Source organism: Cygnus olor, chromosome 14, assembly GCF_009769625.2.
Source record: "Cygnus olor isolate bCygOlo1 chromosome 14, bCygOlo1.pri.v2, whole genome shotgun sequence".
Classification (NCBI taxonomy): Eukaryota; Metazoa; Chordata; class Aves; order Anseriformes; family Anatidae; genus Cygnus; species Cygnus olor.
In genome coordinates, this window is record NC_049182.1 from 5343546 (window position 1) to 5361538 (window position 17993).

The 17993-nt window shown below is 40.8% G+C and overlaps 1 protein-coding gene across 4 annotated transcripts in view; it reads right to left on the bottom strand.

Annotated features, from left to right (window-relative positions):
* ADAMTS2 (ADAM metallopeptidase with thrombospondin type 1 motif 2) overlaps positions 1–17993 on the bottom strand; it is a 242893-nt gene that overhangs the window by 29876 nt on the left and 195024 nt on the right. For all 4 annotated transcript variants that reach the window (XM_040573311.1, XM_040573309.1, XM_040573310.1 and 1 more), the window contains 5 exons: positions 9430–9586; positions 8455–8560; positions 6686–6829; positions 4665–4797; positions 3147–3260 (listed from right to left, as the gene is read on the bottom strand). In XM_040573311.1, coding sequence (XP_040429245.1) covers positions 3147–3260; positions 4665–4797; positions 6686–6829; positions 8455–8560; positions 9430–9586 — 654 coding nt within the window. The remainder of the gene's footprint in view (positions 1–3146; positions 3261–4664; positions 4798–6685; positions 6830–8454; positions 8561–9429; positions 9587–17993) is intronic.

Below are 17993 nucleotides of genomic sequence, written 5' to 3' on the forward strand. Positions count from 1 at the left end.
AACTTCACACACTGGAGATACTTCGTAGAAGCTAATGTGACCATTCAGACACAGAAGTAAGTGCAAGTTGCTGCCTCATTGAAGCTTCAGAAAATCAATACAGACTTTCCTCTTGCTATTGAAAACTCAATCTAGTTTTAAAAATTGGGTTGGGAGCAACATAAAATATTTTATTTCCTTTGAGATTCTGTAAAAATAGTAGTTTTCTTCACTAGCTGGGAAGCCCTAAGGAAATATTTTATTTTTCTGTCACTAAACCCAGCAAACTACTAGTTTGTTGCCAATTAACATAATGTATCTGGTTGTTCACTGTCTCCATTTGCACAAGGAGGCATTAAAAGGATTTTTGAAATGGCAGAGCCTCATTCTTTTAGCAACTTATTTCAAATAAACAGATGCACAGGAGAGCTTACAAATATTTACATACATTTTCTTACATACACATCTGTATGTATGCATACACGCACAGATGCACACACACATACAGCACTACAAAGCCTGATATCCCTTCCATTTCTCAGTTGCAGTGCCTTGGTCCAAGACACAGGCTGGGCATGCAGAGACATGGCACTTATTGGTGTGGTTGCTGAAAATGAGCTACAAATCTCGAGACTGCAGTAGGTGCTCTTGCCCCTTGATCTTCAGTGAGGAAAGAGGCAGCTGGACTGGGTCCTCCTCGATAGCATCTGCTAAGTTTGGCCAAGTGAAAAGACCAGTTATCAGTTATCTGAACACCAGGCTTAGGGGAAAATATCTCCGCGCCATATGCCCTTGTAGTCTCCCGACCACCGCTTTCATTTCTGGCATTTGGCCCCCTCAGCTGCTGCAAAGCCAGGATGTTTCTTTGACACATCAGCACTGTTTTGATTGGTCTGAGCTTAAAATAGGCGCTGGGAATTAGTGGTATGAAATCATGAAAACTGCACGTCTCTGAAGTGGGAAACAAATGGATCTTTTTGAATCAACATCTTTAATTGCTTATGTTTCTGTTCCTTTCTTTTCTGGCATTATTCCAAAAAAAAAAAAAAAACAACAGTGGATAGAGTTTGAAGTTATTTTCCTCTTCCTCATGCTGAGATATCACGTGAGATGTATCTTAGTGGAAATTGCCACATTAAGTCCCAACTTCAGGCAATGTACACACTTTACAGTTCTTTCAGTTAAAAGTCTCCGGTATTAACCCAGTTGGTAAAGACAGCGAAGAGAGAAAGGCCAAATCAAAGGCAGGGATGAAAAGGAAATGAAAAGGTGGAAAAGGACTGATCTGATGTGCTTGTATTAAAACACCAGCAACCCCTAATAAATACACCACTCAAATGCTGAGGCCAGAAACACAAAGTCAGTTGTAACGCTTGCATAATCACTCAGCCTATTGAGCCTTATCTAACAAAACGGTTTTCATTTTATATCATTTTCTCAGGTTCTGCTGGAAGGCTGCAATAAGTTTATTTATCAAAAAAACTGGAACAGCTCCTCTGGGAATAAAACAGTTACAGTCCTATCATCTACTGAAACTTCAGAATGTGCACATACTCTCCTGCATCGCCACTGAACTAGAAACCTGGCTGTCTGTGCAGTTAGCTGAAGCCTGGGATCCTAAGTTCCAGTCCAGAGAAAATTTTTACAGCTGAGTTGCATAATATCCTGACAAACTGTTTATAATGGAAGCACTGGACTGATTGTTAACTGTGTGGCTACAAGTTCTTTTTTTTATTCTCACTTCTGTTCAAATGCTAAAATGAATGAATGGCTTGGGGAAGTAAGTGAAGTAACAAACTGGAATACAATTGTATTTTTCTGGGGGTTTCATAAGCATATTTAATAGAGAATCAATATACAGAAAAATGTCTGAGGTGAATCCAAGGAAATTGCCTAAGATTGTGTATTGTAATTTGAAAATATATATTTTTTCAAACAAGCAGCAAAGCTGTTATGACATAAATAATCTAAAGAAGAGAAAACCAAAAGGGAGTGGCTTATACGGACCATGGCTTGCTACGGAAGGAATTTAGCATTAAATTATGTTTTCATAAAAAAGGCATTTCAAACCACAACAGCAGCTGCTAATACGGTTCATTTATCACATAAATGATGTCATCCATTGGGTTTTACAAAACATCCTTCCAAGTAGCGACATCTTCCTCTCCCCCTCAAACACCACATCCAAAGCCCAGTGAAGTCAGACTTTTCCGCAGACTTCAGAGGTCTTGGAGTTCAGACCTGCTGTGAGCACAGTGTGACCTCCTTAGAGGGTAACTAAGACGTGGAGCAAGTCCAGTGTGATGGCTGAGGGGTCTGAGCTGTCTGAGCCCTTGCCACTTTGCTCCTTCCCTTCACAGTTCTTCATCTCTCCCTTGACTCTCATCAAGCTAGCAAATCCACCTCCGCAAATCTGCATTTCCTCCTAGGCCCTCTCTGCTGTCATGTCAGCTCTCTCCAGCTGGCACTCAACACCCACATCCATCCTTTCCCTTGGGGCAGGCACTGCATGCAGCCTAAGTTTGGCTGTGATCTTCAAAACCTTACTGCTCTCAGCCCCCTCAGCACCATGCAGGCCAGTTGGCATCACTACGCTGATACAAACACAACCTTCCTTCCTGTCCCCAACCACATACTTGTCATGGGCAAGTGAAAATTTCCCCATTTTTAGCTCCACAATGGCATGCCAAGAAGCCAAGGGCAATCCAGAGATGTGCAGATAGTGCCATGACTTGCCTGAGGACTGGGTTCGAAGATCAGGCAGCTGCCATGCAGGACAGACCAGCCCTGCCTCCTTATTTGCATCCAGGAGCTTTCTTCACACCTCAGCTGGTTTCAAATCCTCAGACAGGTTTTTCTGTTGTTAAACTGACTGTATTTTATCTTTGGCCAAACTGGGACTTGGGAACTTGTGAGTTACAATGCAGCCCACAGCCAGACCCTCCCTGAAGCTTTTTTTGGGGAGTTAAAGAAAAGCCATGAGGTTTTCCCTTTAGGCCTTCTCCATTACATTCTCCAGTCATCTGTTTCACGCATTTCTAGATATGAATCAGGAAGAGGAATCCTGCCATTTTTGCCCTTGATATTATGAAGAACATCCCAGGCTGCACACAAAGGCACAGACTTGAACATGCACAAGCGTGCTGACGCACAGCACCCGCTCCCACCTTTCCTGGTGCACACATGGTCCCGTCCAGCGGAGGCCCTTTCTTTGTTTTGCAGAAGTAGGGGTTCTCGGGGTGGCTGCACCACAGCTGCTTGCAGGGATCAAACGTACGGAACTGAAACACAAGAAAAATCAGAGCAGATGATGCTTTGACAGAGCTCCGACTTGAAACTCCAATAGAAGCCGCAGCACAGTGGGGTTTTTCCTTGTCTAGCTCTGAAGTCCCAGCTGTTCTCACTGATTCCTGAGGAACTTTGTGGATTGAATATGTCTGAACTTTCTTGCAAAATCATCAGTGACTCTGAAGTGACATCCTGCCTGCATTTGAGGGAATTATGCTGGGCAAAAATAGCTTTATGCGAGTGACCAAAGGCAGAATGGGCAAGGGGGAAACCAGTGTCCCCAGATGACAAGGCCCACTGCCTTTTCTTAGAGTTTCTCCAAATGGTACCACTTCATTTGACAAACAAAAAGAACACTTGAGTATTCATGAGAGAGGGAACCAAGCTGCTCCTCTTAGGAGGGTGGAAATCTGACCTCAGGACCCTGATGCAGTGAGCAGTTCATCATTTTACAATACAAGTGCTTGTACTGGAGAGAGTGAGAACCACCCACCACACAATGCAATAAGCTATTTATCTGGCCTCCCAGGCTCCAGAGAACAGCTATAAGACCCTCTTTGGCAGGGACATTCTTCCAAGGCAGCATCAGTGGGATTTATGTCAAGATACAATTTTACAGCTGATGCTTAAAAGGTTTTGATCCATTATCTGGAGACACTATGCAGTACACATAGTCCTGCAGATGGGAATCAAAGCAGAAATATTATGTGTTAGCAGCTGCCACACCAGCTGAAAACACCTCTTTGCATTTCATATTTTTGTCCCACTTGACGAGATGGAGGTGGGAGGCATAGCTCCGCTACAGAGCACTGTCCTTTCTGAGGTCAAGCCACTGCGAATTGCACCAGTTCTTGCTTTGCTTTACATTTAGACTTACTCCCTTGTGTTCCCAGTACAACAGAGCCAACCATGTCATCAGAAGCTCTTGCAAGTTGTTCTACTGGCTGTCACACTTACTTGCACATGCTAGGCATCAAAATACATCATGCTTTCCACAAAACTGGAACATAAAAGCATACTGCCCCACGTACGCACTACAAGATGTGACACCAAATCCATCTCCTTCTCATCTGGGTGAGAGTTTTGTAACAAAATAAGTAGCTGCCAGCAACAGGAGGCTCAATAATACAGCAAGCTTGTTTGCTTGAAGTCTAAAGCTATTTATGAAATTACAGCATAATCATTTCTGTAAATTCAGTTTAAAAACAAACAAACAAACAAATACAGAGATTCTTAAAATAACATATTTGTCAGCATCAAGTTGTTATTTCTTGCTTACAGCTAAGTGGGCACAGCATCTTTCCTTGTGGGCTTCACTACACTGACCCTATTAAGAGCATTTCAGAGACACAACACTCCTGGATGAGAAATAGCAGAAGCTAAACTTAAGTACTCACAGCTGTGCACATCATGTAGCCCAAACCAAAATCAAAACGGCACTGCTCATTCATGGAGTAGTGAATTCCTGGCAGCTGTGGAAGGGAAGGCCAGTCATGTTCGAAGGGATCATCGCGCAGACAATCATAGGAACTGCAACAGGCAAAAATTACAGTAACAGATGGGGCTGTGAGACTTGCACAGTATTAGTGGTTTCAGTGGCTCCTTGTTCCAAACAAAACAGAGCCTATGATTTCTCAGACATTGGTTGTGAAGAGCATTTAATATTGCAATTATGCTCACATAAACTTTATCAGGTTGTATCCACCTTTAACAGATTCTATATATTTTTTCTTAAGCCTTTCCAGTTTAACTTCCATTTAGCTTGCAGGTAAATTGCTATCAGTTTCCAGGTTCTCTATGAGAAACGAATCAAAGGAACAATCCACATGAGACCAAGAAGAAAAGAATGCTTAATTAATTTTCCATTTGTGGAATTCCTTACTACCTGCAACTGCTTTTCAAGTGAAGTTTTGGAAGCAGAAGCCAGGGTAACCACCCAAGAATACCCTAAGCTTGCAATAAATACTCCTATCCCTTGCCGAGAAGCAGCAACTCATTTACAAGCAGGTGCACTTTTCAGCCTGTATTACATGCTCAGGATTTCTCCCTCTCTCTGTTTCTCCTGATAGCTGTCAGGAGAAATAATCTGTCATCCATAATCTGTACAAGGTTTCCTTTCCATGGAATGAAATGAGAGATTTGGAAAAGGATGAATGTGGGAGATTTTCCTAAATGGTGAGGATAGCTTGTGACGTACTAGAATTGTATTTGACTAAGGTGCATGGAGAACAGAGGACTGATGAGAATATCATTGAATAGTTAATATGGTATAATCACTGGTTAATTCACAAGACCAACATGGTAGGCAGTATCTCTGAAATGTCTCCAATTTATTTAACAGACATGAGGACACCATACCCAAGTCTATTCTGGCAATCATTCAGGCTGCCTTGAAGATACCAATAGCTGGAAGCAGAATTTTGAGGTTAGGTTTACTTCAAAGCAAGCCATCCTTCTGCTTTGTTATAAGACACTTAAAAATAACTGTACTTAAAAGAATATAAAGCAGCCGTCTAGGCCAGATGATTTTTATTTAATGGATAATGCTCTAAAGGATCTTGCTAATTGAAACAATCACACATCTCTCACAATACTTCTTTGCTTTATTGCCATACCTAAATTATCTCAGATAACAGAAATATTGACAAAAAGACTGACTTATGTGCATTTTGCTGCATTTTTTCCTACTTGTTTTCAGTTTTTGCTGTGTGTCCTAGTAGTTTCCCCATAAGTTTTCCATACATCTTGCACACAACAAAAAGGGGAAGTTCTTTTCCATAAGAAGCAAAAAACAGATCATAAACATCAAAGTTTATCGGAGAACTTGGATGCAATTCTAGGGACTGAAGGGTCAGAGAAGGCAAGGGAACTGGATGAAGCTGTTAAAAGGACTGGAGAATAAAATAGCTTTTTCATTTAGGATATTTAAAGGAAAAGAACCCCCTGAAAAATTAATTCTAGAATCATGTTATTTTTTTAGATATCTATTAAAGTCAAGAAAATCTCTAAGCAATTTAAAAGGGCAGAATTTCATCTTTAATCAGCACCATCTTATCATTGACAGATACCATAAGCAACCCATGGCACTTGGGGCCATATTTGGTATCTGTAAGATACAAGCCAGCTAGGGGTTACATGAAGGGGGAAGGAAAGTTAGGATATTAGTGCCAGTGTCTCCCACTAAGAGAACAGCATACGTACTATCAACATTCAGAAAATGAAACTAATTGAGAACTTGCATTATTATTATTTGCAATTCATGGGAAAGCACCTGTTTCCCAGTAGGGTAGGGGTGAATTTCTTTGTTTTATTCAACCCCATTTGAGTAACTAATAAAAGGATAAAGCATAAATGCTAAGTGTAGAATCATTCTTAGATGCTTCTTCATCAAAGGAGAGACTGTTTAACAGCTACTCACTGGAGGTATCGATTCAGCTCTTGCTGGCTGCAGCGAGACCAGTGGAAGCGATGAAACGCAGCTTGCACAAGGGGGGCCATGATGCTCCCCAGGCGGACTTCATCCCCACATCTGTTTCCTTGGCCATCGTGCTCCATGCCTAAACTGTCCCGCACAGGAGAGAGCAAGCACAGTCACATTGCAGACAAACTCTCAGTGACCAAATGGTTTCGCGTCCCAAATGTCACCAGTGCAGCCAGGTTCTTACATCCCACAACCCTTACCCACAAGAGCAAAGTCATTAGATATATGACAGGGTGACACTGAAGTGAAAGAGCTAGCCTGTAGCCCACACAGAAGCACTGACCCCCTTCAAACACTTTTGAAATACACTAAAAATGCCTTTTTTTGGACTTCTGTGCACATCAACATTTGTGAACTACTATGGGTAAGTGAATCAATTTCTGGATTAAGAAGCTAGTCTACTCTCCAGGAGCATTAAAATAAATTCATTTATACTCCCTATCTGAAGCTATTCAGAAGTTTCTCCAATTTAACAAACAAACAAGCTTATTTGCTTAATTTGAAGTAATCTGCAATTGTAGCCAAGTAGGGAAAAAGCCACACTGCAAGCTAGTTTAGACTAGCTGCTGCTACTGCCCACTAGCAATTCCACATTGTTTATACGTGAAAAAGCCTGGAAAGTGTTGGGTGCCTTCAAGAAAATTACCCCCAGTTACAGATACTAAAAAAAAAAAAAAGCAGCTTTCTAATGAATGTATTTTCTTCTTCCCTTTGCTAGGATCTTATATTGTGTTTTTTTTTTTTCTATGTTCACTGCTTGACTAATATGGGCACTATCTGTCCATAACTGAAACTGAGTTAACAGATTGGGGCTGAATGTGATTTCAGAGATTACAAACAATCTTCAGAGGTCTCTCTTCTAAAGCTCACTGTGTACTCTTTATAATCCTAATTCAAAAATTCTGGAATCAAATACCATCTGGGTATCAATTGTATGTCCCTATCTAATTAAGATACATTTATAGTGAGATTCAATAAACTTTGGCAATTTTTTCGTTTAAAGCCCTCAATAATTTCTGATACAACAGACAGAAAAGGACCTGCAGGCTTTCTTAGGGAAAATATAATAGATTGAAACTGTTCAGAAAAAGCCTTCTGGGAACTGCTGTTCTACCAAATAGAAAATCAGAAATCAGTGGATGTCCTCTGCAGACAGAGAAACTAAAAATGCTCTAAGAGAAACCAAAGCTCTGACAACTGCTGCCTGGTCATTGGTTCCAATCACATCAATAAAAAATATTATTGCATTTTAAAAATATGAAACATATAGAATAGTTGCAACCTCAGTGCTTAGCAACTTGTTTCTGTACAGTACTGTATCCTTTACCAACAGTAACATATCTCATGTGCTTATTTAATACGGATTGTTTCTGAGAATCATGTATTCCACTAACTCAAAAAATTCATATTTCATCATAACAGATACTTTACATTTCCACCAGGAGACCGTAATACATCATTCATTCTGGTTTCACAGCAGCTCTGGGAGGTATTTGGGTATTAGTTCTTTTTTTCCATTTGAAAATACCAAAATATAAAACTTACTAAAGATCATAAATAAAGTCTTGAGAGAACTGAAATCTGAAGCCAGGGCTAACCCTGAATATTATTTCTTAATATAAAGTGCACCTTTCTAATGTCATAGATATCTGTCAGTGCCAAAAACATTATAAGGTATGACATGGGATGTCCACAGTTCTACTCACACATGTCCAGTTTCATGAGCAACCACAAATGCAGATGAAAAACCATCTTCATGGTTGAGAGTGCAACTTCGAACAGGATGACACATTCCAGTGACTGGAGCATAGCCTGTGAGATATGACATTGTTCCAGAAAATGAACAAGTATTGAAAGGCAACGTGTGGTGAGAAGCTGTAGGAAAAATCTGTCTTCCCCCTTGTGACACAAATATGGTTGAGGTGGTCTTTTCAAAGGTAACCTCTGCTCACAGACAACTAATATTGTCCTCCCTCATCTATGAAACAGATGAACCCAGCCTGCTGAACAAATTAAAACTATATTCCTTGCTCACTGAGAAGATTGTTATCACATCTAGGACCATTCTGCAATTGTCTTCTCCAAGTACACAAGGCAGCAGAGGAAAAGGATACCACATACTGCTGTGTTACAGCTCATGAGCTCGGTGCAGTTGCAGCCCTCAGGGAATGCATGAGCAAAGCCCCAGCCCTGTGCTGACAGCAGATCTGGCCAACCCAAAAGGAATGGGAAAGCACTGAGATTTATCCCCTCCAGTGAACAAACCTGATCCCAGAAGAGGCAGAAAGAAAGGAAAAAGTGGACAATACTGGGCCCTGCTGTTCCAGGCCTCTTGGTAACAGCATTTCTTGGCAGTCCGTGCTGCAACAACTTTTTAAACACAAAATCTATTCTTTAATCTTTGGGCATTTTCAGATATTTACATAGGGATCCCATTTGTTTGGCTTCACTGAGAGTAAAGAAACGATCCAATAAATAATCTCATCAGTTAGAAAGGATAGAATAAGTGAAACAGTTACAGTTGAAAATGAGCCTATGTAGAGCAGTTGGGGAAAGCGTTGACCAAAACTAAGCAAAAACTACACGATAAAACGTTGCACAATTAGCTTTGCAAAGTGATAAAAATGAATACTGTTCATAAGTCTTGCCATTTACAACACAAAACCTGATGCAGATCTTACCTTGCATGCCAGATGGACCAAAATCCTGCCTTGTGAGAAAGATAGCATGGTCGTGATATTCTGCATGCCCAGTGTCCGGTTTCTGCTGCAAGTAGGCCCAGCGACACACGTTCTCCAGGCTTTGAGAAGGGTTCCCAATCTCTATCAGACTCATGGACTGGACAAGCCCAGAAGAAAAGAGAGCAATAGATATTTATTAAACTTGGGTGATTTTTTTCCAACTTGTTCCAGCACTTGGGCAAATATTCCATTTCCATTAAATCTCTGTTCTTAATAAAGAAACAATTATGCTTCACAAACAAATTTTACTGGATCAAGAGAGTAAGAAAACAGCTAAAGTTCACGGTTAGATTGAATATGATTTCTGTGACATATCCATAAGCTTTAAGATATAACGAGAGGGAAAAAAAGGTATTTTAATGACAAATCAGTATTGTGTTTTGCACCGTGCACTATCATTTCTATGCCATCTTGGCACTAGCTTGCGCCATCACCTCCAGTCTGGATATGTTTCCAACCAAGCACATACCCTGCGGGAAGTGCACCAGCATTTGGCCAGCAGAGACTGTCCCAGCCCGGGGAGGGCAATGCCTATCAAACACCCAGCCCTGGTTATTGGCCACTTTTGCCATGCAACTGGGCTGTCAGGGCTGTTTCTTCAGCGGTACTTGAATTGTTACTTTGAGAAATGGACTTGCCCAAAGACTGCCTTTTAACATGAGTTTTCCTTAACTCATTCTGTATTTGAAGATCATTCAGGATGTAGCCCATCTTCCCAATCTGGTACACCTTTCTTCTACTTCCAAGTTGCGCGTTACATCAGTGTTGTGCTGGCATGACTTAGCTGACTTGAATGAGCTAACATGCATTAGGTGGGTGCAAAGGACAATTCTCTTGAATGAAAAAGAGAAAGGTATTTTAAAATTCAACTAGTATATTTGCTTCTTTTTGTTCAATACTACTTTCTTAAGAATTCCCAGCTAACACTACTTAATATTGTGCATTGTTAAGACTTTAAAAAGCTTATTGTATGCAGGATGCTGTAAAATGTATGACTAATTGACCCACCCCAAGTCTTCCAGGATTTTTAAGAACTACATATGTGAACCCTGGCTTTTCATTTACAAAAATTATATCACCATGACAACACTGTGATCATAACACAAACCACTACAATTTAGATGCTATACTGTACTGTAAGCATTTATAATTCCCAGATACTTAATTTAGAGCAAAACCTAGCCTGGGCCAAAAATAAGAGAGAAGTAATATAGTTCGTGTTTAAATACAGATGTATTTGACATCTCCTCTAATTGAGTGCATGATGGAGTACACAGAGTATTGACTACATGAAAAAGCAAATCCTCAAAGGGTTGTGGAAGAACAACTGGAACTGATAAAAGAAAAGCCTGCCAAACTGAGGTCTGATTTTGGCAAAAATGGGATATTACAATTCTGCAAATGTTCAGAAAAACAAATTAATAAACGAAATAGAGGCACAGTTTGGATTCTGATACCACTTTGGAATGAAAAAGTGGTAATATAATCCCATGCTGGATCATGCTGCTTCCAGCCATAATTCCCTTAGAAATAGAACTAATAACCATGCTAAAATGGTGGGACATTTGTGGTGCCTTTATTGCATCTTCATGTATGTATATGAACAGACAGGAACAAACTTTGAGTGACTAATACAAAGTAAAATCCTGGCTCTTCAAGCATAAATTCTATTCAGCTAAACAATGTGTGACCACTGTTTAGGTCTTTAGTAACATCCATCATTGGTTTAAAAGAAAGAAAAAAGTAACTATCTACATCATCTCCACCTCGATCTCTTTTCTCCAAAGCTTCAGAAGAGAAATCGGTCCCACCACGAAGCCTGGTGAGAAATCTCACCATGAGATTTAAAAAGCAAAGAACATTTGTAGCATGAAGTTGAAAAATTTAAAGTCATGTGTATAACACAAAAAACATTTACTTTGTGAATGGTAAATCTTTGTCTCATAACGACCTCCTTCTACACCTTCTACCAAATGAAAGTAATTCCATTTTATAAGACTGATCAGAATGCAAACAAAAAACACAAATTATCAACATGTGCTTTGTTTAAGGGTATCTCAATATTTACAAAGAAATCTCTGCATGATAGCAAACAAGCATAGAATATGAAAAAGGCAGTAATTTCCAAATAACCACCAGTTTATAGTTTTCCTTGGTCATGAGTCATCTCCTCCCTAGCCTCTAAGCAGCAACCTTTGCTGATGGACCCCAGTACAAAAGCAGAAGACTAGCATGAACTAACACAGCAGCTTGCAACACTCTTCTGATGAAGGCTGAGCCTGCCAAAGACCAGTCTGCTGCAGTGCACGCAGCAGCTCCCACAGGCTGGGCACGGTGTTGGCATTTGGAATGATTTGACAACTGTTTTCTTTGTATCCTGAAGTCCACTCTGGAGAGCAAAACCACTGGTTCAGGCCAAGAGCATCTCAATGCCTATTTATCATAATTGCAATTTTAGAGTTTGTCTTCAAGTGAACAAAAGGAGAACCAACTGGCTAATGTGGAGCATTGAGATTTTCTTTTCCAACCAACACACTAGGGAAAGTGGAAGAAAAACAAAACCCTCTGGCTTAAGAGGGGAAACAGAATATGCAATTCTTTAAAACATGTTTCAGTTGATGCCCAACTTTTTTGGCAATGACACAATTTTTAAATCAGAAATGTTGCACATATAAAATTGAGCCTTGCTCACTGTAAGCTAGGAAATGTGGCATCCATTAGGAAATCAATTCATTCAGGTGTCCATGTGCTACAGATATGAAAAGCAAGCCTTGGTCCTGCAACAGTGAGGAGGGCTTCCTCACTTCCTTCCTGCTGTACAAAAAGTATGTGAGCCCACTGAGCATTAATACCATCCATCTTTCTTCACTGTAATGTGGCAGCCTGAAAAGAGAAACCCACTTGGTTCCTAGCAAATTTTCACCTAATTTCCCATGCTCTGCAATTTGTCAAGGACTTCCAAATCAGAATGGCTCCAGCAGTATTAGTAGTGACCTTGGCACATTGCTGGGATCTTCCCATGCTCCAGAAGTCTCAACTGAAACAAGGGTTCATTATCCCTTTATCCAACACTAGAAACTGATGGCAGTGGCTAGGCAGAGTGTCACCATTTGCAGTTGAACCTCCCAGCTCTGTCCTGAGTCATGTTTCATTTGGAATTGGTGTGATCCTGGAGCAGTGAATATTGCATGGCCAGGGAACCACCACTCTGGGATCTGCTTCATCCCCACTGTGCTAAGTAACTGCACCAGTTCAGCCAAAAATCCATGTAAGCTGGTGTCCTCTCCTGACAGCAGGCACCAGGATGCCTGAGGTCAATACTTATGGGACCCATGTATACTATGGCATTTTCCTCACATAACCTCCAATTCTCCAGTGGTCTTTGGATCAGAGATTTCCTGAGCCAGATGTGTCTTCATACTGAATTTTCATTCACTTTTTCAGCTGCCCTGCCTTTAAAGATAAATGCTGCTGTCCTACCAGAAAGGTGCTTAGGAAATCATGGGACCAGGCGCAGCTTGTTACTAGACAGGGCAGATATAATATGTTTTGGAAGGATGTTGTCCAAGAATTTACTCTTGTAGAGATATCAGATAACACTTGATAACATTTTCTCTTGGAAGTCAATGGGGAGCTTTCATCAGACTCAGAAAACCTCAGCCCCTTATGAAATGGACACAGCGACGGGATAAAGAGGAAAAGAGATGAACTGCAGTAATAAGGACTGAAAGTAAAGCAAAAATCCCTCTCTGTCACACTGTGAACAGCAAAAGGCTGGGGACTAGCAGGCTGGCTGTGGAGAAGAGGTATAGGTGTTAGTGTTGGCCAGCAATGGGCCCCCGCTGCCAGGAACACGCAAGTCCTGCAGCTGGCTGGGAAGGCCCGCTTTCCAAACAGGACAGCAGGCCTGCGGAGAGCATTACTCAGCTGATCAGCAGGAAAACTGCCAGTGGAAAGAGAAATTTTTCTTCTCACAACAAGAAAAGCAAAAAATCTGCGGGCATTTCAGAGAGCTGCTGATGGAAACAGATGGAAATGTTTGCCGAGAAGTGGAAAGGCCTCTCAGCTGGGAGAACGGCTCCCACACGGGGAGACACCTCAGAGGCCTACGAGGACAGCATGCCCTAGAGATCTAGCTGAGATCCTTGCTCTCAGAAACCCAACATCTACTCATGCCCTCCATTTTCCTTCTTTTCTGATTCTGCCTTCACATCTCTTCTACTTTCCTTCCTTTTTAGAGTGGAGCAGCAGAAAAAAATAAACAAAAATAGAAGAGGACTGAGTTGCAACCACCATGAGTACAAAGAGGCAAAGCAGGGCAATAAGAAATGATTCTGAGGTCATTGCTACACAGATTCAGATGTCTTTGAGCCTTCTTTGATACCTGTCTTGCTTTTCAGGGAGTTATTGGGGTGATGTTCAGTTCTCTGTTATAGAGAGACTGAAAACCACATCATTTATGAACCTGTACTGGAAGGTCCTTCAAATACTTTTGGAAATAGCTTGGAAACTAAGAAATACGTCAAATAATTTTTCTTTAAGAATTTCAAATATAAGATTTTCATTGGAGAAAACTGCAAATTTAGTCTATATTCTATCCAAAATTTTCAAGAACGTTCAATTTGCCAGTACATGTAAAAAATACATTGGTATCATGCATACAGTGGCAGCTTTCATTAACCAACTGTTTGATTCATCTGCCATTTGGCCTAACTGGGTACAACTTTGCAACGGTGGTGATGAGCAGGTACTTGATAATACGAACAGAAGGACTTTAGGTAGGTCAGGAGATTGCTGGAAAAGCACCTTCCCTAACTCATCCATTAGGTGGTGCTCCAAGAGTGCCAACAGAGAAGGCTCTGCTGCCCTTCAGTAGCTCCAGAAGGAGCAGAAATATGCTGAACGTGCTAGACTCCAAACTATGGTAGCAAAAGTTGGAGCATTCTTGGGAGACAATTTAACATATGACTTTCCCTTCTTGAATTTGTAACATCTCTGTGAAACATGGCACTTCTGTTGTTCACTGTATATTGGATTAGATCTTTTATATTCTTCTCTAACACTGAACAAGACAAGCAAAAAATAAATAAAAAGAATTATCTAGTGTCCATGGTAACCAAACTAACGAATATAGCTCATTCAGCAAACTGTCATTTTGCATTCAAAGGATCTGTAAAGCTTTCTTATGGCAGCAGTTTGTAAACATTTTTCAGTCTCTAATTCTGTATAAATGTAAGCAGATCAGGAATACAAAGTACTGTTTATGCTATCAGCCAGCTCTACATTCTTCAAGGTCCCAACAAAACACACTGGGAAATTATAAGTGGTGAGTATAGTATCTAAGTAAGGCAATTCATCAGTTCACACAGATAAAAATAAGAAGGGCAATATCCTCTCTCATCTTTATCCCCATATTAATCTAGCCATACAGTAACAGTGCAAAAATATGAACAGCAGCCAAAATGGTAAATAACTTGTAGGTTCTGGCCTTGCAGCTAAGACTGTGCAAAATCAGTTAGTGTTCATAATCAAGAAAACACACAGAAATGAGTTACCATTCTCAACCAGGAAACGGGCATCAGTTTTGCAGGCTCTTTCTAAGGATCTAAGCACCTACTAATGTCCATGAAAAACTACGATACTCAACATTTCTCATTAGTGAGCTTCTAACACAAGCACAGGATAGAAAAGAGAAGGCTCAGGGGAATCTCATCAATGTGTATAAATAGTTGATGGGAGGGGAATAAAGAAGACTGAGCCAGGCTCTTCTTGGTTGTATCCAGAAAAAAGACGAGGAAATGGGCACAAATTGAAATACAACAAATTCCATATAAATGCAAGAAAAAAAATTATTTACTGTAAGAGTGGCCAAACATTGGCAGAGGTTCTAGAGTCTGTTTTCGGAGATATTCAAAACCCAACTGGACAAAGTCATGAGCCACCTGCTCTGGGCGACCCTGCTTTGGGTGGGGTTGGACTAGACTAAGCCCTGAGGTTGCTTCCAGGCTCAGCTATTTTGTGACTCCAGCTAGCAAACCCCTTGCCTTGCCAGGCACAGGTGCTCTCAGACTGAGCCCTCACCTCTTCTCAAGAGAAGCAGAGATGAGGGGAGCACTGAGCCTTTCCTTCCAGCCTTGGTCAACTGAAAAATGGGGAGGTCAAACACCCGATTTAAGGGAGAGACCTGGTTTGTCCTTCCATCTCAGCTGTATCACCTGTGCCACCTTCTGGGAAACAGAGAGAAAAACCTGGCTCAGACCGAACTGCTGCTTTCCAGACTGGCTGAGCCAAGAACATCTTGCCCACTTGCATCAAGCTTAGACACGAAAAGGTCAGATGGCAGAGATGAAGAACACCATTTTGTGAAAAGATCGAAGGTAAACCCTTGTCTCAAATGAAGGCAGCGGGAGCTGTGTGAATAACTCAAACCCTTCTCAGCTGAACAGACCTGTCCTGTGAGATTGCAGACAACCATCTCATATTACCTTTTTCCCAAATTGCCATTTTAAAACTCTTTTTTCTTTCTCTCCCCTAACCTTTTTGAAAGGTTCTCTGCCCTGGTGGTCCGGTTCCTTTTTCAGTTTGACCAAGTTGATACACGGCCAGAGGACAACCATTTATTCTGGGGCCAACACTGGTCTGTAGCTAACTGGTTTCCATCCTAGCTGAGCACAGAGCAGACATGGCATCCCACAGCCTATCCCAACCCGTGCCAGTCTGAACATGAGTGCCTGGAGCTATGCGTGTTGCTCCAGAGAAGAGTTTAGAGGTGTCCTGCATGGCCACGTTCACATTTCCCAAGAAATAACTCTCATAAATCCTCAGGTGGCTCATTTAGTGAAATCCATGCAGTTCCTGTGAAAGTCTTCATGACTTTTTTTTTCACTAATAACTGTCCTAATTACACCCGTCACAACTAACGTGTGCTTTTCTCTGCCGCTGTGTAAAGGCAGTTCATCTGCACACAGAGTCACCATTGTCGATGGACAGAGCGTGGGGCTGGAGCCAGGAATTTATGAGGTCTTATCCCCAGCCTGCCAGTGACCTTCCGTGTGGCCTTGGAAAATAACACTTAGCATCTTTGTTTTTTTAGCTGTAAAATGGAAATAATAATCTTTATTCATCCACCTCAAAGAGGCGATGAGAGGATTTTATGCAGTGCTTAGGGTTTAAATGTTTCCAAACAAATTTTATGATATCCAGTCAGGGTTTTTAAATCCATTTTCAGCTCATCTCTTGCCACCTCCTCTGCACTTGGTGATAGTGGTTGCTTTGGCTATTTCCCTGAGTGTTCTAGAGTTTGCTGGATGACAGAGCTCTTATAACAAAAGTACATCTAAATGGAATAATTTGCTTAATCATTGAATAATAGTCTTCTCAAATGATTCTGCATTTTCCAAAATCTGTAACTACTGAAGTCAAGAAGGCAGAAACAAGCAAGCTCTTCTTCTTCCATTTGAAGAAAAATACACTTTTTTTCATTTTGCATTTGCACATTTTCATTCATTTTTCTTCAATTTGCAGCATCACATCACATCAAAAAGTCAATGTAAAGAAAACACAGAAAAATGCACAGTAACTCCCAAATATAGCACAGATATGGGGCAGGCTTTGCATCCTGCAAAGGATGGGACAGGATGTGAAACCTGCCCCAAAGCCTTTGCACGTTGCTCTGTGCTAATGGTCTCCACCTGCCACAGCCTCAGCCTAAGTCCAGAGGTGATAACCTGCACCAAGCATTACTTCAGTGAAACGGTGTCAGATCTTGTGAACCTGCCCATGGAGTAACTTCAACATCATCACCAGGGAACATCCTTTTTTTCAACTTATCAAGGCAATTAATACAATTAATGAAATTAGTGAATTTTCTGAATGTATGGCTGTTTGCTTGAAGATATTAAAAAGTATGTTTCAAGGAATGGAGTACCTTCAAGCAAGAATCACTGAAAAGCTGGTTGCTATGCAACTCAAGTATTGTCCATATTATTCTTATCAAAAGATGACATATTGTATAAAATAATATAATCCTCTTAAAAAAAAAAAAGCACACACAATATAGTAAAAGGCTGCTTAGGGGTTGAGAATTGGCAATAGCTCAGAGTGCTGTCAGAAACCTGATGGTGAGGGTACATACTTCATCAGCTACAGAACCTAATGTAATTATTATGATTATTTAAATGGCACCCTTGATAATATGTATAAATTACCTACAATAAAGCAAGTGAATCTGAAGATATCAGCAACAAGCTTTGAAAATAAATGCTTACTCTAACAGGACTGGGATGATATTTCCATATTGTGAAGCCAAAGAGGCTGCTTTATGCATGCATTGCCTTAACTTGTACATTTACCATTCCTTTTACTATGTACATAGAATATACAATCCTGAAAAATGATAGTGCTGGTGTGTTTTAGCAGGACAATAAAATATTGAAGGTTTTATTCTAATTCTTTAGAAAAGGTTCAGAAGATAAGAACTATACATCTTTTCCCTCTGCCTTTCC